Source organism: Hippoglossus hippoglossus, chromosome 16 (assembly GCF_009819705.1).
Source record: "Hippoglossus hippoglossus isolate fHipHip1 chromosome 16, fHipHip1.pri, whole genome shotgun sequence".
NCBI classification, from domain to species: Eukaryota; Metazoa; Chordata; class Actinopteri; order Pleuronectiformes; family Pleuronectidae; genus Hippoglossus; species Hippoglossus hippoglossus.
This window is the reverse complement of record NC_047166.1, coordinates 12,235,972-12,254,257: the sequence shown is the minus strand read 5'-3', so window position 1 is coordinate 12,254,257 and position 18,286 is coordinate 12,235,972. Positions and strand designations below refer to the sequence as shown.

The window sequence follows — 18,286 nt, the reverse complement described above, 5'->3', positions numbered from 1 at the left end:
TTAACGCTCTCTCCTGTTTATCAGACTTCATTGCATCAGAAATATACCATCTGCTTTCCAACTGCAATGTTCAAACTCCACTCCAGTCTGTTCAACAGGAAACTACAAGGAGAACTTTTTGCTAACTCTGTTTGGTATTCAGTTTTTGTTTCATTTTGTAGTAAACATTTTCTTCTGTTCCCTCTTTTCTTTGTACAGCATAAACTTCACGCTTGTCCAAAAACCACAGATTCTAAACTGACTGTTCTCACAGACTGTAAACTGGGGTGGCTATGGCTCAGGAGGCCCAGTCTCCCCCATTCCGTGTGCCGAAGTGTCCTTGGGCAAGATACTGAACCCGAACCTGGCCCTGACGGCTGTGCTGACAGAGAAAGTGCTGCACAAAGATGCACTGTATGAATGTGTGGGTAAATGGGTGAATGGGGATAAACTGTACTGTAAAGCACTTAGAGTGGTTATCAAGACTATAAAAATACAGACCATTTACCATTTACACATCCCGCAGACATGGAGCAACAATAAGTTGTCATGTGTCTGACCAGCTGAGGAATCCAGTCTCCTTTTTGCTCTATTTTTGTTCTCCACCAACTTCTGAGCAAATAACGGTTAATTGTTATGTTTGGCTGTGCAATGGAAACACCGACCTGTAGGAGCTTGATTATACAAATGATAAACATCGATACATTTACATGTTTCCAAATGTACACATCAAAAAGTATTTCCACATGCACATTTGTTATGACTTATATTACAATCTGTAAAAACATTGTTGGTGGCTTTCTGTACTGATCTCTTTAAGTTAGTTAAATTGAAATGGTAATTTCACGGGTTACAACTTTTTGAATTTATAATGTCAAATTCTTGAGTGAAATTGTACTCAATTCAAATTGTACTCAAAGTCTTCTAACCTGAAGTCTAGTCAGCCCGTTTTATTCAGTTTTCACATCTGTATCTGACATCGTTCAAGGCCTAAGAAGATATTTCTATTTCGAGGATGCAGGTTTCAGTGAAGCCTCGCGCTGCGTTCAGGTACCACTGGGCTTTTGTTTGTATGTTTCCTGTCACAGATCAGTGTCTTTGAAGTGGTTTATGTTTGAGCACAAAACAACGTATTAATGTAGTGACCAGCGAGTGAGGCTTGAGGGCAGGAAATCATGTACAGCCTCCACAGGCACACAGCATCTACAGGGCGAGCACGCAAGTATCCCTCTAACCACTGTCCCCATTTCTCCTCCTCTGTCACAATCACACACACACACACACACACACACACACACAAAGGTCAACTTTTTATCAGCTTCAGAAGAGACACTGCTTTAAATTATTTTCCTCTTAACTTTGTGTTTGGCATACACTTTCTATTCACTATACAAGTTAAAACTTAAAGAATATTAAATACAAAAACTGGCTCCATGGTTTTAGCAAACCTGAACAAAATCAAACAAAGAGCTCGTATATTTAGGGAAAGGTTAAAGCAGCAAGCCATTAAGCAGAGTAATCAATGAGCCAATGAGGGAGAGAGGAGTCGAAGAGGAGGGACTGTACAGACTACAGAGGAAACCACCTCGTCCCACAGCAAAAGCCTGTACGAAGAGACCCATGTCTCTTTAGAAGTCATTCCACAGTCATGATGTGAGGTAGTTTGTCATTCTCCAGGGAGAAACAGTCGCTCAACACCGGGTAAGTGTCTCAACCACAAACTGTGCTGCTTCTTAATTTATTGAGACTGAAAACCACAAGCAGACGCACTTTAACTTTGCTCATCTTCGGTCTCTTACGTTGTGTTTTCTGTGATTTTCTCTCAACACAAACTAATGTGCTGTAATTGATCTTCTGTTGCCCGTAGAGCCTTCTTAGATCTCTAAACTCCAGTCTTTAACATGAGAGCTGTGGCAAAGATAAGTTCATGTCCTGTCAAAGGATGTGTAAGTCTGTCATATGCATGCACGGTTTTTCCCCCTGTTTGATAGCAGTGAGCCTGCAGGGAGCTCAGAGACCTGCTAAACTATGTCACAATTCTGCAAGAGCGCGCAGTCGATTTCAGCAGCATCGGCGGGGAATCGATTGTTGCACAATTTATTTTATAAACCAAATGTATTCTGAAGATGAAAAGATTTAGACAAGGACTCAAATACACACAAACACACAACAGAAGAATTGATTCAAGGGCCAACGGGGTCAGGAGAGCGCTGATAAATTCTTATTGAATTAGAAATTGGACAGTGTATACGTGTCAGGTGCATCACATCAATATGAATGAGGAGACAACTAGAATCTAATAAACAGCTACAACTAAAGTTCCTGACTTGACGCACTGAAGCACACCAGCATTTGTCAACTGTCTGTAAAGAGAACATCCCTGTGGAAATTCTGTAGGTCGGTACCTTACACATCATTACATAAAACATGACACTACTTTAAATGTGTCGGCAAAATCTCATTGTGCATTAATTAACGTTGTTAAACAAAGTCGATTTAAAGGTATTTATCGCAAAATGCATTGTAAAACGTCACATGAATGCACCCGCTGCATTGGAACTGTCACAGTGCTGCTGCTACGAGTACTAATACGCTACTATATTATTATTATTATTATTATTATTATTATTATTATTATTCGCAGTAGTAGTAGTAGTAGTAACTGTAGAAGTAGCTATAGTAATATGAGAAAATAAAATCATGCATTAAAATGACCACTTTTATTGGAAATAGAAATGTATAATAATAATATTAATAATAATAATAATAATAATAATAATTTTGTGAGTTATATTGTGTATTTTTTATTCATAACATAACAATTTTGATCAGGCAGTCCAAAGTTCCTGAATGCCGTTTTCACTCAGTGACGCATACTCAATTTTCATATGAATTTCCATTGGCATTAATACCATATGAATTCCGTTCCATTTAGAAGTGATTTTCTACTTCACTCAGGAGCTACCCATATCTATACCCAACCAAATACATAAAATTAACATCTGGGACAAACATATTACAAAAAGCTGCAATTAAATTAAACATGTCTCTTTTTTTTATAATTACATTAGTTTAGAAATAATTTTGAATAAATGGTCTTTTTTTATAACTTAAATAAATGAATTTGTTTGACAACAAAAGTTCATTTTAGACTTCAGACTAAATGAAAACTTCTCAGGCGTCCATTAGCTTCAACCTACAACTACAGTGTTTTCATTCACAGTGTTGTCATAGATGTAAAACGTCTCTGTAACAGACTTACAAATTTACATATTCCACCTCTGCACACGCTTGTCTTTCTGATGTTTGTGGTGCCCAAATACAGCGGCACTGTAGTTGATGTTTAACCTTTACTCATGTTTACTCATGTGTACAGTCATTAGTCATGGTTTCATGTACTGTTAGGGCTTTGTGGCTTTTAAAGTGTGTATGTGAGCGACGAATATCAAAAAGTACATTTCCACCCGTCGACCAGACACAACATCAGACAAAACTGCTACTGAGGGACATTTCTCTGAGGGATTGATGATCTAATAAAAAGGAAATTGTTTGCATTCTACTATTTGCGAAGATTTACATTTATTTTTGGGGTTGTTATTTGCTTTAAAATAAAAAATCTCTTGTGTTTTGCAAAGTAGCTGAAGTACGCTCTGCCCACTCGAGAAAAGAAAAACAGAGAAACATTTCATCAGTTCATCTGAAGCCAATTCCTGCTGCTGATTTGAAAAGGGATTTTCACACTGGGTTGGGGTTAGTACATCTAGCACATCTACAGATGTCACATTCCTGGTAACAGGCAGGCAAATACTGATAATGTAACTATTGTAACCACAGTGTGGGCATAATCTAATGTTATCTTGCTCTGGATTTTTTTTCTCTCCAACAGTATTTCTACAAACTTCAGAAATGTTCCGAATCAACAACACACAATATTTCCACTTCCTGCAGCAGGCGGACGCCTTACGTCGCTCAGGGTCACTCTGCGATGCCATCATCTCAGTGAAGAGTCACACATTCAGGGCTCATCGACTGGTGCTGGCCTGTGCGAGCAGAAGACTGGCGCAGCAGCTGGCCCAGGCTGACACAGACAGCCCGGCCCACTTTACTCTGGAGTATTTCTCACCACGCACCTTCCAGCAGGTCCTGGACTTCACCTACACCCAGGCTGTAGAGGTGTCCGTGGAAGACCTGTACCTGCTGCTGAGAGCCGCTCAGCTGCTGGAGATGCGGCCGCTGGAGGACCAGTGCCGGAAACAGTTGGACACCCTCGACCACAGAGCCAGGAAGGAGGAGGAGAGAGGAGAGACCAAAGATGTCAAAGAAGAAAAAAAAAGTGCAAAGGACATGGTAGCAAAGAGAAAAGGAAGTCCGGTTCGAGAGGAGAAAACAAGCAACAGCATTGTCGCAGAGAATCATTCACCCCCTGAATCTGCTGAGAACCACAGCAGATCACCATCCTCAAGAAAGAAGCCGAGACTGTCCCCTCTGTCAGCAGCACCCCACAACAGTGTTATCACCAGCTCCCCCCCCTCCTCCTCCTCCTCCTCCTCCTCTCCCTGGACCTTCTCTGCAAACATGTGGAACTCTGTGAGCACCCTGAGGAAGATAGCAGAGAACTACTCAAACTTCTTTAGTGCACAGTCCCCTAATCAGTCTTCAGTAGCATACCCATTCTCCCTCTCTGCTCCCCACATGTTCCCACTGCTGAGCCCCCATTTTCAAAACCGAGTCCACCACTCTGTGATGGGCCACTCCGGCCTTTATCCACACTGTGCACAAAACCTTTACACTGGCTCCACAGGGATGGGCAGCATCATCAAGCAAGGCCTGCTAAAAACAAAGAAATCCAGCCAGAGAGCGTTTCACGGGGCTGTGCAGAGCGTCGAGCAGAGGTGAGTTAGCGCTTGGACACGATTTGGGAAAGTCCAGCTTCTTTATTCTCAATCAGTGTCTCCCTATTTTTCCTCTCACACTCATTTAGAATCCCCCAGTTTGCTCAGTTGTTCCCTTGCGACAGCTGCACCACCTGACTCACTGCTGTCTGGGTATAGATGTGTGTGATCGAGCCTCCTGCACTTTCCAGCTGCAGCAGTTTCACCTGTTAACCCTTCACTGTCAGCCCCAAGTCAGTCAGACTCTTCAGAACGATCACCGTAATCCTGGTTTTCAGACCAAGATATACAAATTAATTCAATAATTATAATAAAATAGAATAAAATAATAATTTCTAATCATCTAAATTCAAGTCATTGCATTTATTTATATTTATTTATCTTTTACACATCACACTTTTCGTGGAGCTAAATAGTGTTAAAAAACAATTTGACTCTGTTTTTGGTTGATTTAACTTGTTTCAAGTCAATGCACTGTATATTGTGCAGTGTTCCACACAGTGTAACTGAACAGTGATACGAGGGGGGCCCCCTAAATTTCTCCCCTCCTTTGCAGAATTCAAGATTTTTCCACCCACTAACATAAACTTCAGTGTTTGGCCACAAATTAACCGCAAGAAGTTGCCATCTATGGTTCTTTGTGGAAATAAAAAAAAGCTATTCATCAACGTCATTTCGTTATACCACTCCTTCTAGAGTAGTGTTAATGACATTTTTACTTAAAATATGCTGGTTGGGGGAATAAAGGGTGTTCGAGGATAACATATTTACTCTATAATACTTTTACTTGCTGTATATTTAAAGTACCTATTTGTCACACAAATAAAAGAATTTCTTTGTTATTGTAACAGGTGAGATTTGTGCAGATTTGTGCAGATTTGTGCAGATTTGTATGACGGTTGCATTAGAAAACCATTTCTTTCCCAAAGTTTCCCTCAAGTGCCCAAAGACAGAGCGGAGAAAGTTACAGACTGCAGGGAGTGCAAGACACGTCACCTTGGTGATCCAGCGCAGCAGGAATCAGCCTCCTCGGCAACAGGTATTGATATGATCGTAAAAACCAACAGATTCAATATATACAGTAAGATCAAGGCTGTAATGAGGGTTATTCTGCATAGAAATGATCAATTTAACAAGTCAGTACAAGACGCTTCTTGTCCTGACCCCTGACTCCTCGAGATACTTAGCTACGCAATGGAAAGTGATGAAGAGAGTTGTGGTTTTGAGAGCATGGTGCAGAAGGAGCAGTAGTGTGGTTACTAGATACAGCGACATACATGCAGTACAGTATGTACTGCATCGCAACAGCGGTTTGGCTACTAGAAAAAAAACTATTCATCTTATGATAAATTCTTATATAGAATTTCAGGCAGTCCAATAAAATAAAATAGTCTGTTGTGGATGTGTGTGGGATCCTTTTTGTAATGTGTAATCTGACTCACGAACATTATGTTCATACGTCAAAAGATTGCATTAAGACTGTGCTTTACAAGCAATGCGGTAAATTAGCCTCTAGTACAGGATCTGAAACATAATTATATAAAATGAGAAACATAAACAAAAAGAGCATAAATGAAGAATTTTCTGAAATCATGTCAGTGCATGCTGATAAGGGCATTGGAAGTTAAAGTGATGTTTATATAATATGTTTGGTCTTATACAGAGAGAAATATTAGACAGTGGTGGGTGTTCAATAGTTGTGGTTTATTCTGTCATTTTCCTCTACTACAGTACACCAGCTTCTTATTTCTGCATCCTGTCTATACGAAGGGGCCCAGGCTTTTGCTTGAAACCTTAAAAAAAAAATATGTATAAGGTACCGAAAGAGTCTGGAGTCGCTACCTCAACCTCAAAGTCACACCTTTGTATTTTTAAACAATCGCTAACATACGTGGCTGCAGACAACGTGCATGCTGACTGACAGGAAAGTAACTTCATACAGACTGAATTCATTGTCTTGCAACAGGATGTAACCCTAAAATAGACGAGCATCTGAAGAGTGTGCATCTGTTTAAAATGTTGTACATCTTACTGATAAATTACTCTGAAGCTCATGGAGTAAACTTTAATTAAGTTGTCACTGTCAACTTTAGCTGGTCTGAAAACTACAAATGGTTTAATAACTGCAACAACTAATGACTTCCATTGTTGATCAATCTGCTGATTATTTTCTCAAGTGATTGATTGTTTCCACTGGTTTGAAGAGTCCAAAGTGATTAAATGAAAGGTCTTGTTTTATTTAACCGACAGTCCAAACCTCTGTGGTATTCAGTTTATAAACTGACTGGCTGGAAAGCATCACATTTAAAAAATGGAGATCGGGACTTTGACTATTGACTATCAAATTTTTTTCAATTGACTCATTAATCAGTCTCAACATTGAGGCTTAAAAATTAATTCAGTTACTTACTACTATATACTATATACTCACTGTACTTAAGTACATTTTTCATGTATTTGTACTTTATTTACTTTCAGGTACTTTCATCAGCAAATATCTGCACCTTCTACCCCACTACTTTTACTGTTACACGTTCATATTGTTTTTAAGATTGTTAAAAGTAATCAATAACGAAAGAGGGTCCATTGATCCAATCAGAGCGGGCAGGTTACATTAGACCCCGCCTCCTGCGGCAGAATCACTGAAGAAACACCTGAACTGGATTCAGAAGGGGTCACCACTGAGACTCAGCTATAATGAAGTAGTACTGACGTTGCAATGCGGAACAGGCTACACTCAGCAAGTACTTTTACTTCAAATACTTTAAACTTTTTTAAAGAAAATCCTCACCTTGCCCTTTGGTTGAACACTTGCCTTTTAAAGTGAAAATCAAAAAAGGACTCAAGTACGGCAACAAACAGAACAACTGTGGTGGTGTTTTTCAGTCAGGTCACTGTGTCGACCACAACATTCACACCTTCCCTTGTTTCACCCCTTTGCACAGGTGAGGCCTGTGCAGGGTGTCACTTCTGTGGAAGAGGAGATGTTGTGCAACGCGTGCCGCCGTCCAATCATCTAGAGCGACAATCAACAAGTGGAGACAAACCCTACCAGTGCAAACACTGCCCCAAAAAGTTCAGTCTGAAACATCAACTGGACACACACCACCGAGTTCACACCGGTAAACACTACCTTTTTTTTTTTTACTTTTCACTGTCTATTCAAGTCACTAGAATAAAACACTATGATTTCATACAATGATGGCTGATCATCTTTGTTCTACGTTGTGGAACACTAGAGTTAAACCTCACAAACAATCCATAAGGGAATTTCAAAATGTTATATATTTATGTAGTTTGGTCAAACATCCAGTTAAAGTGAAGTCAAATGGGCCAAATGCATTAGTGCACTGTGACTTTAAACAGCCACTCATGTTAAAATGCTGAAAAGTGAGTATAGTAGATTAGGTCTGTGGCCCATTAAGTCAATGAGTCTTTAAAGCCAGACAGGGCAGAGACAGGTTAGTTGTTAACATGGACGCACAAATGAAAGCAGAGTCATTTAAAACTCACTCTACAGAAAGTTGAAACTTGCAGACTTGAAAGTGACTCGAGGTAGAAGCCTGTGTGTTTTACCAACTTTTTTACCATACAACAGTAAAATCCAATTATTAAACACCCACAACCACAGAAGCAGTGCTCAATAAAGGCCTTCAAAATAGAAATTGAGGAAATAGATAGTGACCCAGTATTTATATATATAATATATATGTATATATACATATATATATGTGTGTGTGTACATATGTATATACATATATAATTATAATAATACTAATAATAATTGTATATATAGTATTTCAATACTACATTATATAAATAACATATATATATATTAAATCTACATTTATTTGTATAAATATATACTATCATAATATATTATGTGTATGATGAATTAATTATTTATACAATAAACTTTATTATAAGTTAATATGAGACAACTTATCATGTAACAAATTTAGTATGAATATAATCATAATAATAAACTAGTAACCAGAAAACTACAGTAACTAACTACTATTACATTCGTGTTTATTTATTTTTTATTTATTTGATATATTAACTTGTACTTTATTTATTAAATATTTTTCAAAATTATATGTCTATCAATTTAGTTTTTATTAAATTAATATGTCATCATAAAGGAGATCTGACATAATGGAACATACACCGAAGGTGTGTAACTGTTTAATGAACATAACTGTGACCCCAATTTAGTCAATTTTACTCACCAGTTGAGCTCTAAATAGGAAACATTTGACTGGATACATTCCATCCATTTAATATAACAGAATATTGATCTTTCTTTCTGTGGGCCTCTGTTCTCTCTTCTCTCTGCCTCCAGGGGAGAAGCCCTTCGAATGTCGTCTGTGTGGTCAGCGCTCACGAGACTACTCAGCCATGATCAAGCACCTGAGAACTCACGGCGGGGCTGCGCCCTACCAGTGCACGGTGTGCCTGGAGTTCTGCAGCAGTCTGGTCGCCATGCACAGACATGTCAAGAGCCACGCAGTGCAAGACTTCCCCCCTGACTGGAACATCAACAGCACTTACCTGTACACCTCCCACATCTGAGCCACGCCCCACAGACACCTCCATCTGCACAAAGTTCTCATAAAGTGTGGCTTTAGTTTGTGGCTCTCGTGTAGCTTCAATATATTTGAGTCACGGAGATAAGAATCTGTTTTACTGGATCAACTCATGATGTTGTGTGAGAAGGTCCTTTAACACCACTGACCACAGTTCTGAGGTCATAATGCACGAGGGTCACAAACCAGGGCTTTATTGTAGCAATAACTTCTCCATGCACGTTCCAACAGGAGCACACAGGGTTTACTATTTCACTTTAGGTCATGTTTGCGCATTAAAGCCACATAGACAGCTCGTCTTCATCCAATGACACCGACGTCTTCCCTGTACTTTCAAAATCACTGGACCAGTTGTATAAACTGGGTAAGTTAGATCCGGGTTGATAGCGCCCTCATGAGGGGAACAACTGTAACAACCTTTTTATTTTCTGCAAAATTGCTCTAAAGCAGCAGGTCAAAAAGGGACCAGTGGCTGAGAGGTCATATTTGCAGCAGGATAAAAAACAGATTTCTTATTAATTGCAGGACATTTCATGCTAGATTCACCTATTTTCATACCCAATGTGATATTAATATGATCTCATTCTATGTATTGAGTCCATCCTTCAAAAACATGAATTTATTCTAACCCTTTGAGTGATGAGAGTCTTCATGAGCATTCGAGAACACGGCCGTGAGCCTTGACACTGTTTGTGTTACCAAAGTCAGTCAAATTCCACACAATAATTTGCTGTATTTACGTATAACACAAGAAATAAGGAATGTTGTGTGTGAGGTTGTTCTAATGGGTCGAGATGAGAATAAATGAGCTTCTTTAGTGACAAGGACTAGTTCAGTATTTTATTTTATTATATTATTATCATTCACTGCCTGCATTTATCCTCAAACACATGGATATACAGTAGTGTGTGTCTCAAAAGTAAAGTGTTACTCTATTTCACAACTGTCATACCTCTGTAGTTGCACCACACACAGTTACATGAGACTGGAGCTCTCAGTGGGGTTCGGGGGCCTGTTTCCACTGAAGATTATTTGCTGGTTTCATGTGTGTGAGGTAGAAGATAAATAAGTTAATGTGTCAACATCTTTCATTTATAGGTTTAAATGAATTCAAATGAAAATAAACAATGATTTTTGTTTTATCAGACACGTGTTGTTCAATGTTCAAAGAAGAGCTGGAGGAGCAGAGGACATCGGACCTTTTCTCTCTGCATCAATATAAGATGTTTCAGCCTCACACATCATGCCTGTGCGTAAAATAATGAGATGGACGTGAATATTTGTGTTAAATCAGTCAAAGATCTTGAACGCACCACCGTCTTTAAACTGAGGTACACATCATTGGCCACATGATATCCCTATCTTTCAAGTCTTCACACTGTAAACAGTCAAGATTTCAGCTTTAGAGGGTTGAAAACAAAGGCTGGAATACAAGGTGCTTAACAATACACTTAATTAACAAGAATAAATAAAAACAATATAGCAATGAAATGAGGAATAAAATAAAATAAAGCAGGAGGATTGTGGTGCCCTCAGCTGTTGCACTTTCACTTGTCTGCTTCAGTTTCACATGTCTGAAACTGAAGCTGCTAATCTGTCCAAATGGTGTCCTTGAAATATGTTCCGGAAGTCAAGGCACTGGTTGCAGTTCTCTTTATTTCTATAGTTGCTCCGTGGAGTTTCAGTATACTCATACTTAGACTTACAGCAGGTAAAATAAGTATTGAACACGTCACCATTTTTCTCAGTAAATATATTTCTAAAGGTGCAAGACCTTCGCAACCTTATTGTTGCAACACATACTGATGGCATTGGTTACAGAAGGATTTCTAAACTTCTGAATGTTCCAGTGAGCACTGTTGGGGCCATTATCCGGAAGTGGAAGGAACATCATTTCCCCATAAACCGGCCACGACCAGGTGCTCCTCGCAAGATTTCTGACAGAGGATTGAAAAGAATTATCAGAAGAGTTGTCCAAGAGCCAAGGGCCACTTGTGGAGAGCTTCAGAAAGACCTGGAATTAGCAGGTACAATTGTTTCAAAGAAAACAATAAGTAATGCATTCAACCGCCGTGGCCTGTATGCACGCTCGCCACGCAAGACTCCATTGCTTAAGAAAAAGCATGTTGAAGCTCGTTTAAAGTTTGCTGCACAACATTTAGACAAGCCTGTGAAATACTGGGAGAATATAGTCTGGTCAGATGAGACCAAAATTGAACTCTTTGGATGCCATAATACACACCATGTTTGGAGGTCAAATGGCACTGCGCATCACCCCCAAAACACCATACCAACAGGGAAGTTTGGAGGTGGGAACATCATGGTGTGGGGCTGTGTTTCAGCATACGGCACTGGCAAACTTCGTATAATTGAAGGAAGGATGAATGGAAAAATGTACCGAGAAATTCTTGATAAAAATCTGCGGCCATCTACCAGGATGATGAAGATGAAGCGAGGGTGGACATTTCAGCAAGAAAATAAAGCTGCTAGAATGGCCCAGCCAATCACCTGACTTGAATCCAATAGAAAATCTATGGAAAGAACTAAAGATCAGTTGGTAATGAAGCTGTCATTACCAACAAAGGCTTTTGTAAGAAGTATTAAATAAATTTCAGTAAGCGTGTTCAACACTTTTTCCCTGTGTCGTTCCATTTTATTACACATAACTTAATTTCTGAACTTATTTGTTTGGTTTTCTTTGTATGTATGGATTACTTGGGTTGTTACCGACATCTGGTGAAGATTTCATGTCAATAGCACCTTTAGAAATATATTTACTGAGAAAAATGGTGACGTGTTCAATACTTATTTTATCCACTGTATATAGTAGCTGAAGTTGGATCTTGATTCAGCCACTGTTGGAGGTTCTTGGTTGAAGGAAGGACGTGCTTCATCTCCCACAGGTCCTTCCAATGGACCTTCCTTCGTCTATGCTGTGAAAACGTCCTTCTGCAGCATCATTGTCTTGTGTGAACCAGAAATACTCTACAAAGAGAGATATTGAGCGTTGCCAGCTCATGGAACGTTGATCCCAGGATTTGTTTTAAAGAGTCTATTTATCTGAAGAAGCAGGAGGAATTTATCAGCCTATAAAGGAGCTGCTGCTTTACTTTGTGTTTACTGCTCTTCAGAAAGTATGAGCATGTAAATATACTGAACCAAAGAACATTGTGTACACTTAATACCTGCTGAACATCTGGCTTTAAGAATTGTCATTGTGAGCATGTTTGCATGCTGATGTTAGTACAAACGTCAGAGCGTGCGTCTTGTTGAACTTTTGGAAAGTCCCATGGGGAACTTGTTTACAGACTTCATGAGTCGGGCTCTGACTCCTCATGAAGACTGCAGTAATCAATTCTCAATGAGTACAATCTGTGGGTTGCCCCAGAGAGGATGAGGAAGACTTATCAGGAACTGTCTGTTGAAAAGTTGAGATTTAACATTCGTACTTTGCGTGGGAAATGTATGAGCCTCGTGTGCTGCATCAGAAGCTGTTCTGAAAAAAGTTGAGTCACTGTCTGCAGATATGAGAGAAAACCACATTAGAGAAAGAGGAGGATAAGGAAAAAACAACACAGATGATGTATAAATGAAGTTCAAGCATCAACAAGTGTTTGAGTCGGAGTCGTGTCAAAGATTATACTTCAAACTGCAGACAGATGTTTGTGTCAGTGCTGTTTGCCTGTGTTGATATGACTGAGGAGGCTGCACCTTTACACTCTTTGCTTTCTCTGTATTGTAAGTTTGTCTGTTAACAAGCGCTCATTTAGTCTACGTGTAATATTTTTCTTTCAACTGCATTTTACATTCACTGGTACAGTTGTAAACCTGCCTGTTTGCCTGTCCGGTGTGAATCCATCAGTGCAGCTTTAGAAATATTTCTTGTCATTGGTGAGTCCTCCTCTAACAGTTTGCTGTCACCTTTTTATTGTTTGCGCGCTGGACGTTGAGTGCGGAGCTTTATATAAACACAGAGTGAAATTAGACGACTTTGTGTTCATCCTACCTGGTTTAGGATGTTTTCACAGTCTTTTCATAGTCAATGTTTTCCTTTATTACTGTTCATGTTTGTATATTTATATACATTTGATTGATTGACTTAACTGATGTTATTTATCATACATACATGCTGGCTATTTTAAAGGTCTGTTAAGCAATTGACATAATCTTTAGACCCAAATTCATAGCTATATATATACAATGCTGAAGCTACTGACTGTCATTGCCACATCAGCACATGTTTGATCTGTCAGTTGTTTTCGCAAGTTCCCCTAAGTAATTAGCATCATGCTCACATTCAGAAATTGCTCCTCTAAATGATGTGATTCATTGTTTGAAAAAATTACATTAATCATCATTTACTTTTGGCTCAGTTACGTGAAAAAACTAAACACTTATAACAAAGACGCAGGTAGCTCTGGCGTCAGCCGAGGCGCTGGCACACAACTGAATGGTCAGGAGTTGGCAACTAGACTTGCTTGTGTTTGTTGAAGACATGCCACCTCTCATCAAGATAGAAACCACTACCTGGAACAAGTGACGCACAGTACCAACATGAGGCCAAAGAGGAAACCACAACCTGCTGTTAACAGCTAAAATAATGTAAAGGCACAGACTCTGTTAAACTCTCACATATATGAAACTTGTGTCTCAGCTGATCATATAAATGTGTAGAAGTTAAAAAATAATCAGTAACGGACCTCAATTCCCTTAAACAAATGATAAAATCGACTCGATGATCCTCCTGCTTCAGAGCTGAAATCAATATAAGAAGTGAAAATGCTAAATGATTGGGTAACTATTCAACATGGTTGGTCCAATTTGAACTGTGGTGTGGAAAAAGCACGTCTGGCCTTTTTGTGGCCAGAACACAATCCATGTGAGCCTAAATGGCCGACTTGTAAAACAACAAATGTGGCCCAAATATCCCAAAACAAATGTGGGCCTTTGTTGGCAAACATGCGGTGCTCCCATAGGGGTGTAATGTGAACATAAAGTGGCCCATGTGGTGAATATGGTTCAAATAGTACTAAACAAATTCAGGCCACCTTTGTTTGAACTGCGGTATTGCTATGGCTTCCTTGTGGCCCGGATCTGGCAAACAGACAAACATCGTTCCAGCGCGTACGTGAGCCGGATGACAGTGTGGGCCAAATCTGGGCCAAAGCAACTTTGCTGTGTGGGAGGCTTCAGGCCAAATTTGTGTTACACCTCTACTTAGTTATGTGAAAGAACAACACGAGAGAGATATCATTAAAAAAATATTAGAAATGTAACATAATTGTCACACAGACCCAAAGATCATCATCATTTTACTGGATGAGTCCTGGCTGTCACATCACACCATAAGGCTGAGCAATACAACAATATCATTCACATCAAAAGCAATATGACAAAGACTCAATATCCATATATTTCAGATACATTGTGCACAGAGAGAAAATAACACATAATGAATCTACCCAAGGTTTGATGAAGGTTTTTAACTTTAATCTTCACTAAGGAGGAAAAAATTGACCTTTTAAACTAAGAAATAATAAAGACACATTTATCACTGTAGATAAAGATATCAACTAGTATGGATGTTCAAACCCTTAGCACACTCCTCTGCAACGATGAGTCATGTTTAGAGAGAATTGCTCAGCACTTCCACATAATGAGGATTAATTTGGTCTCTGTGTCGGGAGGAAGTTGACGATGCAGGTGACATTTCAACATTTCGCAGCGCTTGTTAAAACCCTTCCGCGGTTCGTCCGACTTCACATCGTGTGTGTGTGGAGCTGGAGGCGCCACGTGGAGAGAACAGGTGTTTTATTCATTGAGATTATATCCAATTTAGATATACACACGTTCAGATCAGAGCTCAGGAGATGGGGTACTCAGAAAAATGCCACGACCTAACTTACTATGACAGGACTACTGCAACATGTGTGCCGTGTGAATTCAAACCAGGTAGGTCGATATTATATCATGTTAAACTGCATTATTTTATATTGTATGATATGATAGTATGTTATATTTTATGTCAATGACATAGGGCATGCAGTCAATCCTAACTGTGGCCGTGATGACACCGGAGGAAGGCACGATGTACGGCACAGAAAATGCGAGGACAACTTTTTCAATGACGGCAGCAGAGCTCGGTGTGTACCGTGCACTTCATGTCCGCCTGGAAGTAACGTTATCAAGACCTGTAACTCAACTACTGACACGGACTGTGAAAAGCCGAGGTAACCGAGACACATCCATCACTCCCACAGCAGACCTTCAGAACTTCATACATTTATAAAGGGACGAGTTATCTAGAGTGAAGAGCTGTACCGAACACAACCACAACACAAAACAACACATCAAATCACAAAACACAACCACTAAACAAAACAACACATCAAATCACAAAACGCAACCACTAAACAAAACAACACATCAAATCACAAAACACAACCACAAAACAAAACAACACATCAAATCACAAAACGCAACCACTAAACAAAACAGCACATCAAATCACAAAACACAACCACTAAACAAAACAACACATCAAATCATATCACAAAACACTATGACTCATGCAAACAAAACAAAACACAACAACAAATCACAAAACTTAATAAATAACAAAAACACCGTGGCAAAACACAACAACAAAACAATAGAGAAGAAAAAACACAACCGAAGAAAAAAAAAACACTATGGAAAAATTGAAAACACAATGGAAGATCCCCCAAACACAACATCAAATCAAAAGACTCAACAGCTAAAAACAAGACAAATCACAAAACACAATGCCAAATTAGGAAGTTGTGTGTTTAACAGTGTAAAAGCCCAGTGTTTGTCTTCTCTCTGATTCTCTGTAGAGGCTTGACCACAGAGGTTCCTGTCAAAGTGAGTACAGTTGACTCTGGGCATGTGTAACTCTATTGTGTTAAGTTTTAATTTGACTTACTTTATCTGCGTTTCTCTTCAGCTAAATCAACAATAAACCAGTAAACCTGTAACTTCTCACATATTTTATATAGAAAAGGCAACTTCTCCATGTGCTCTTCAGTCTGCAGAAGACAGGAAATTATCTCATTTCCCAACAGGAAATGATAAAAACATTTTGAAATCACCCCAATTTCATGGGATGAGTCATAAGTTGTTATATAAGTTGTTATATAAGTTGTTTTAAAATCTTTAGTTCCTCTTTAGAACAAGGAGGCCCCCGGGGACAGGGACCCCCTCATGTACGTCTCTTTGAATAATTTGAAGGAAAACACAAGAGAAAATGTTTTAGAAATATTTTCACCGCATCCAGACAGAATACTCACATATGATGGTAATTTGAATGGATGAATCTGGAAACTTGTGTGTGGGGTGAATGTATTTGTCACGAAAAGTTCCCTGTTTTCCTTTCAGAATCAAACAATCCAACATACTACGTTTACACCAACACGGAGAGCTCTTACAACTACCTTCAACCCAACTCCAGCAGCTTCTAGTTCGGTTGTAATATGTAAGTTCAAATTTCTCTCGATTACACGACAGGAACTCATTTCTTCAACGTCTAAATTCAACCCTTTCTTTTTGGTTTGTGCAGGGGCAGTGCCATTAACCATCCTGATTTGCATCACGCTCTTGTTGATATCTGCTTACATCATCTACATGAAGCGAAACCAAGGTTTGAATATTGAAAGGGAAGCTGTAGATAGAGATAAGAGCAGGGAAGTGGAACGAGTTTTTTACGTTAGGATGTAATTTTACAGCAGTTCTGATGTTGTTTACAAACGTGTGTTTTTCATGCTTGGGGTGAACGCAGGTCGACGCCCAGTACTGCATTTCAGCAAAAGGTCTTCATTGGCTAAAGAAGGATTCGCTCCCCTCTCTGCTCCGGACTGCAACAACGACGTTCTCAGTGAGTGGAAGTTCCTGGAAAATATGTAAAACTACTGCTATACTGCAATACTCCCAATACTTCTACCTTTTCTTGATATGATCTTCTGTGATGATGTTAAAGGGGAATTCCATTCTTTTTTCAACTTCACCCTCACTGATACGTTTCCACCTCGGCCTGCCTGCACCAACCCAGGTCTCACAAGGGCACGGTCACAAATACATGACAAACTTTTTAGCAATTGCCATTCATCTCACCCACATTGACATAGGATCCAAGTTGAAAAATACCATAAAGAAATACCAGAAGTTTAAAGTTTTAAAGACCCCTGCATGTCTGAGACAGGCCTCAAAAGTATCAATTAACTGAGTAGGAGCCTGTGTAATGTAAAGTGGCTGCTTATCAGCATCCTAGCTGCACAAACCATTGTGTTTATCACCAGTATTACAACCCATCATTGTTAACAGCGTACACATTTTTTCTGTAGGTCCTGACATCCTGGCAGCACCTTTACAGACAGTGCTGAACAACCTGGATGTTTTGGAGGAGTTGGTGATTTTGTTAGATCCGGAGAGTGGATTAGTGAAAAACACCAAGCACCTAGCATCGCAGTGCTCCTTCCCCTCCACCTGGATCACTTACACCTACTCCATGAAGGACAGCCAGAGCCCCCTGAAGGCCGTGCTGGAGCGGGTCACCAGCAGCAACCCTGACTGGACAGTGGGACACCTGGCCAAGCTGCTCAGTCAAATGGAGCGCAATGATGCAATCGCCGTTCTCGCCCAACTCGAACTGCCCGATTCACCCGTGTAGTCTTCCTGCACTGGTGACTTCAGAGATGCAGCCTGCAAAAATGTAATCATTCCTGTGAGATGAACACTTTTAAATGTTAACTTCTAACTCAAAGAGACAATGGAAAAGGTGAGGTACAACTCCGGTTCTGACCACATTTG

The 18,286-nt window shown here is 39.6% G+C and overlaps 2 protein-coding genes across 4 annotated transcripts; both read left to right on the top strand.

Moving 5' to 3' along the window:
• The first annotated feature begins 4,361 nt into the window (after positions 1–4,361).
• On the top strand, positions 4,362–9,957 carry zbtb32 (zinc finger and BTB domain containing 32). 2 transcript variants are annotated; one of them, XM_034612007.1, is made up of 4 exons: positions 4,362–4,871; positions 5,801–5,910; positions 7,817–7,993; positions 9,217–9,957. In XM_034612007.1, exons 1-4 carry the CDS (start codon positions 4,555–4,557, stop codon positions 9,444–9,446), a joined length of 834 nt encoding a protein of 277 aa, XP_034467898.1. In that variant the 5' UTR covers positions 4,362–4,554; the 3' UTR covers positions 9,447–9,957. The 2 variants fall into 2 exon arrangements, with proteins under 2 accessions (XP_034467898.1, XP_034467897.1); XM_034612006.1 differs by having other exon boundaries at positions 7,805–7,993.
• Positions 9,958–15,215: 5,258 nt separating this feature from the next.
• igflr1 (IGF-like family receptor 1) lies at positions 15,216–18,251 on the top strand. 2 transcript variants are annotated; one of them, XM_034610614.1, is made up of 8 exons: positions 15,216–15,412; positions 15,498–15,690; positions 16,318–16,345; positions 16,859–16,955; positions 17,040–17,120; positions 17,259–17,354; positions 17,821–18,182; positions 18,224–18,246. In XM_034610614.1, exons 1-7 carry the CDS (start codon positions 15,331–15,333, stop codon positions 18,144–18,146), a joined length of 903 nt encoding a protein of 300 aa, XP_034466505.1. In that variant the 5' UTR covers positions 15,216–15,330; the 3' UTR covers positions 18,147–18,182; positions 18,224–18,246. The 2 variants fall into 2 exon arrangements, with proteins under 2 accessions (XP_034466505.1, XP_034466504.1); XM_034610613.1 differs by having other exon boundaries at positions 17,821–18,251.
• The last annotated feature ends 35 nt before the right edge of the window (positions 18,252–18,286 follow it).

Coding starts and splice junctions, on each gene's coding strand:
- zbtb32 (XM_034612006.1), top strand. CDS start 4,555: ATGTGGAACTCTGTGAGCACCCTGAGGAAGATAGCAGAGAACTACTCA. Junction 4,872..5,800: donor GTGCAGAGCGTCGAGCAGAG/GTGAGTTAGCGC, acceptor TCTTTCCCAAAG/TTTCCCTCAAGTGCCCAAAG. Junction 5,911..7,804: donor ATCAGCCTCCTCGGCAACAG/GTATTGATATGA, acceptor CCCTTGTTTCAC/CCCTTTGCACAGGTGAGGCC.
- igflr1 (XM_034610613.1), top strand. CDS start 15,331: ATGGGGTACTCAGAAAAATGCCACGACCTAACTTACTATGACAGGACT. Junction 15,691..16,317: donor ACGGACTGTGAAAAGCCGAG/GTAACCGAGACA, acceptor GATTCTCTGTAG/AGGCTTGACCACAGAGGTTC. Junction 16,346..16,858: donor CCACAGAGGTTCCTGTCAAA/GTGAGTACAGTT, acceptor TTTTCCTTTCAG/AATCAAACAATCCAACATAC.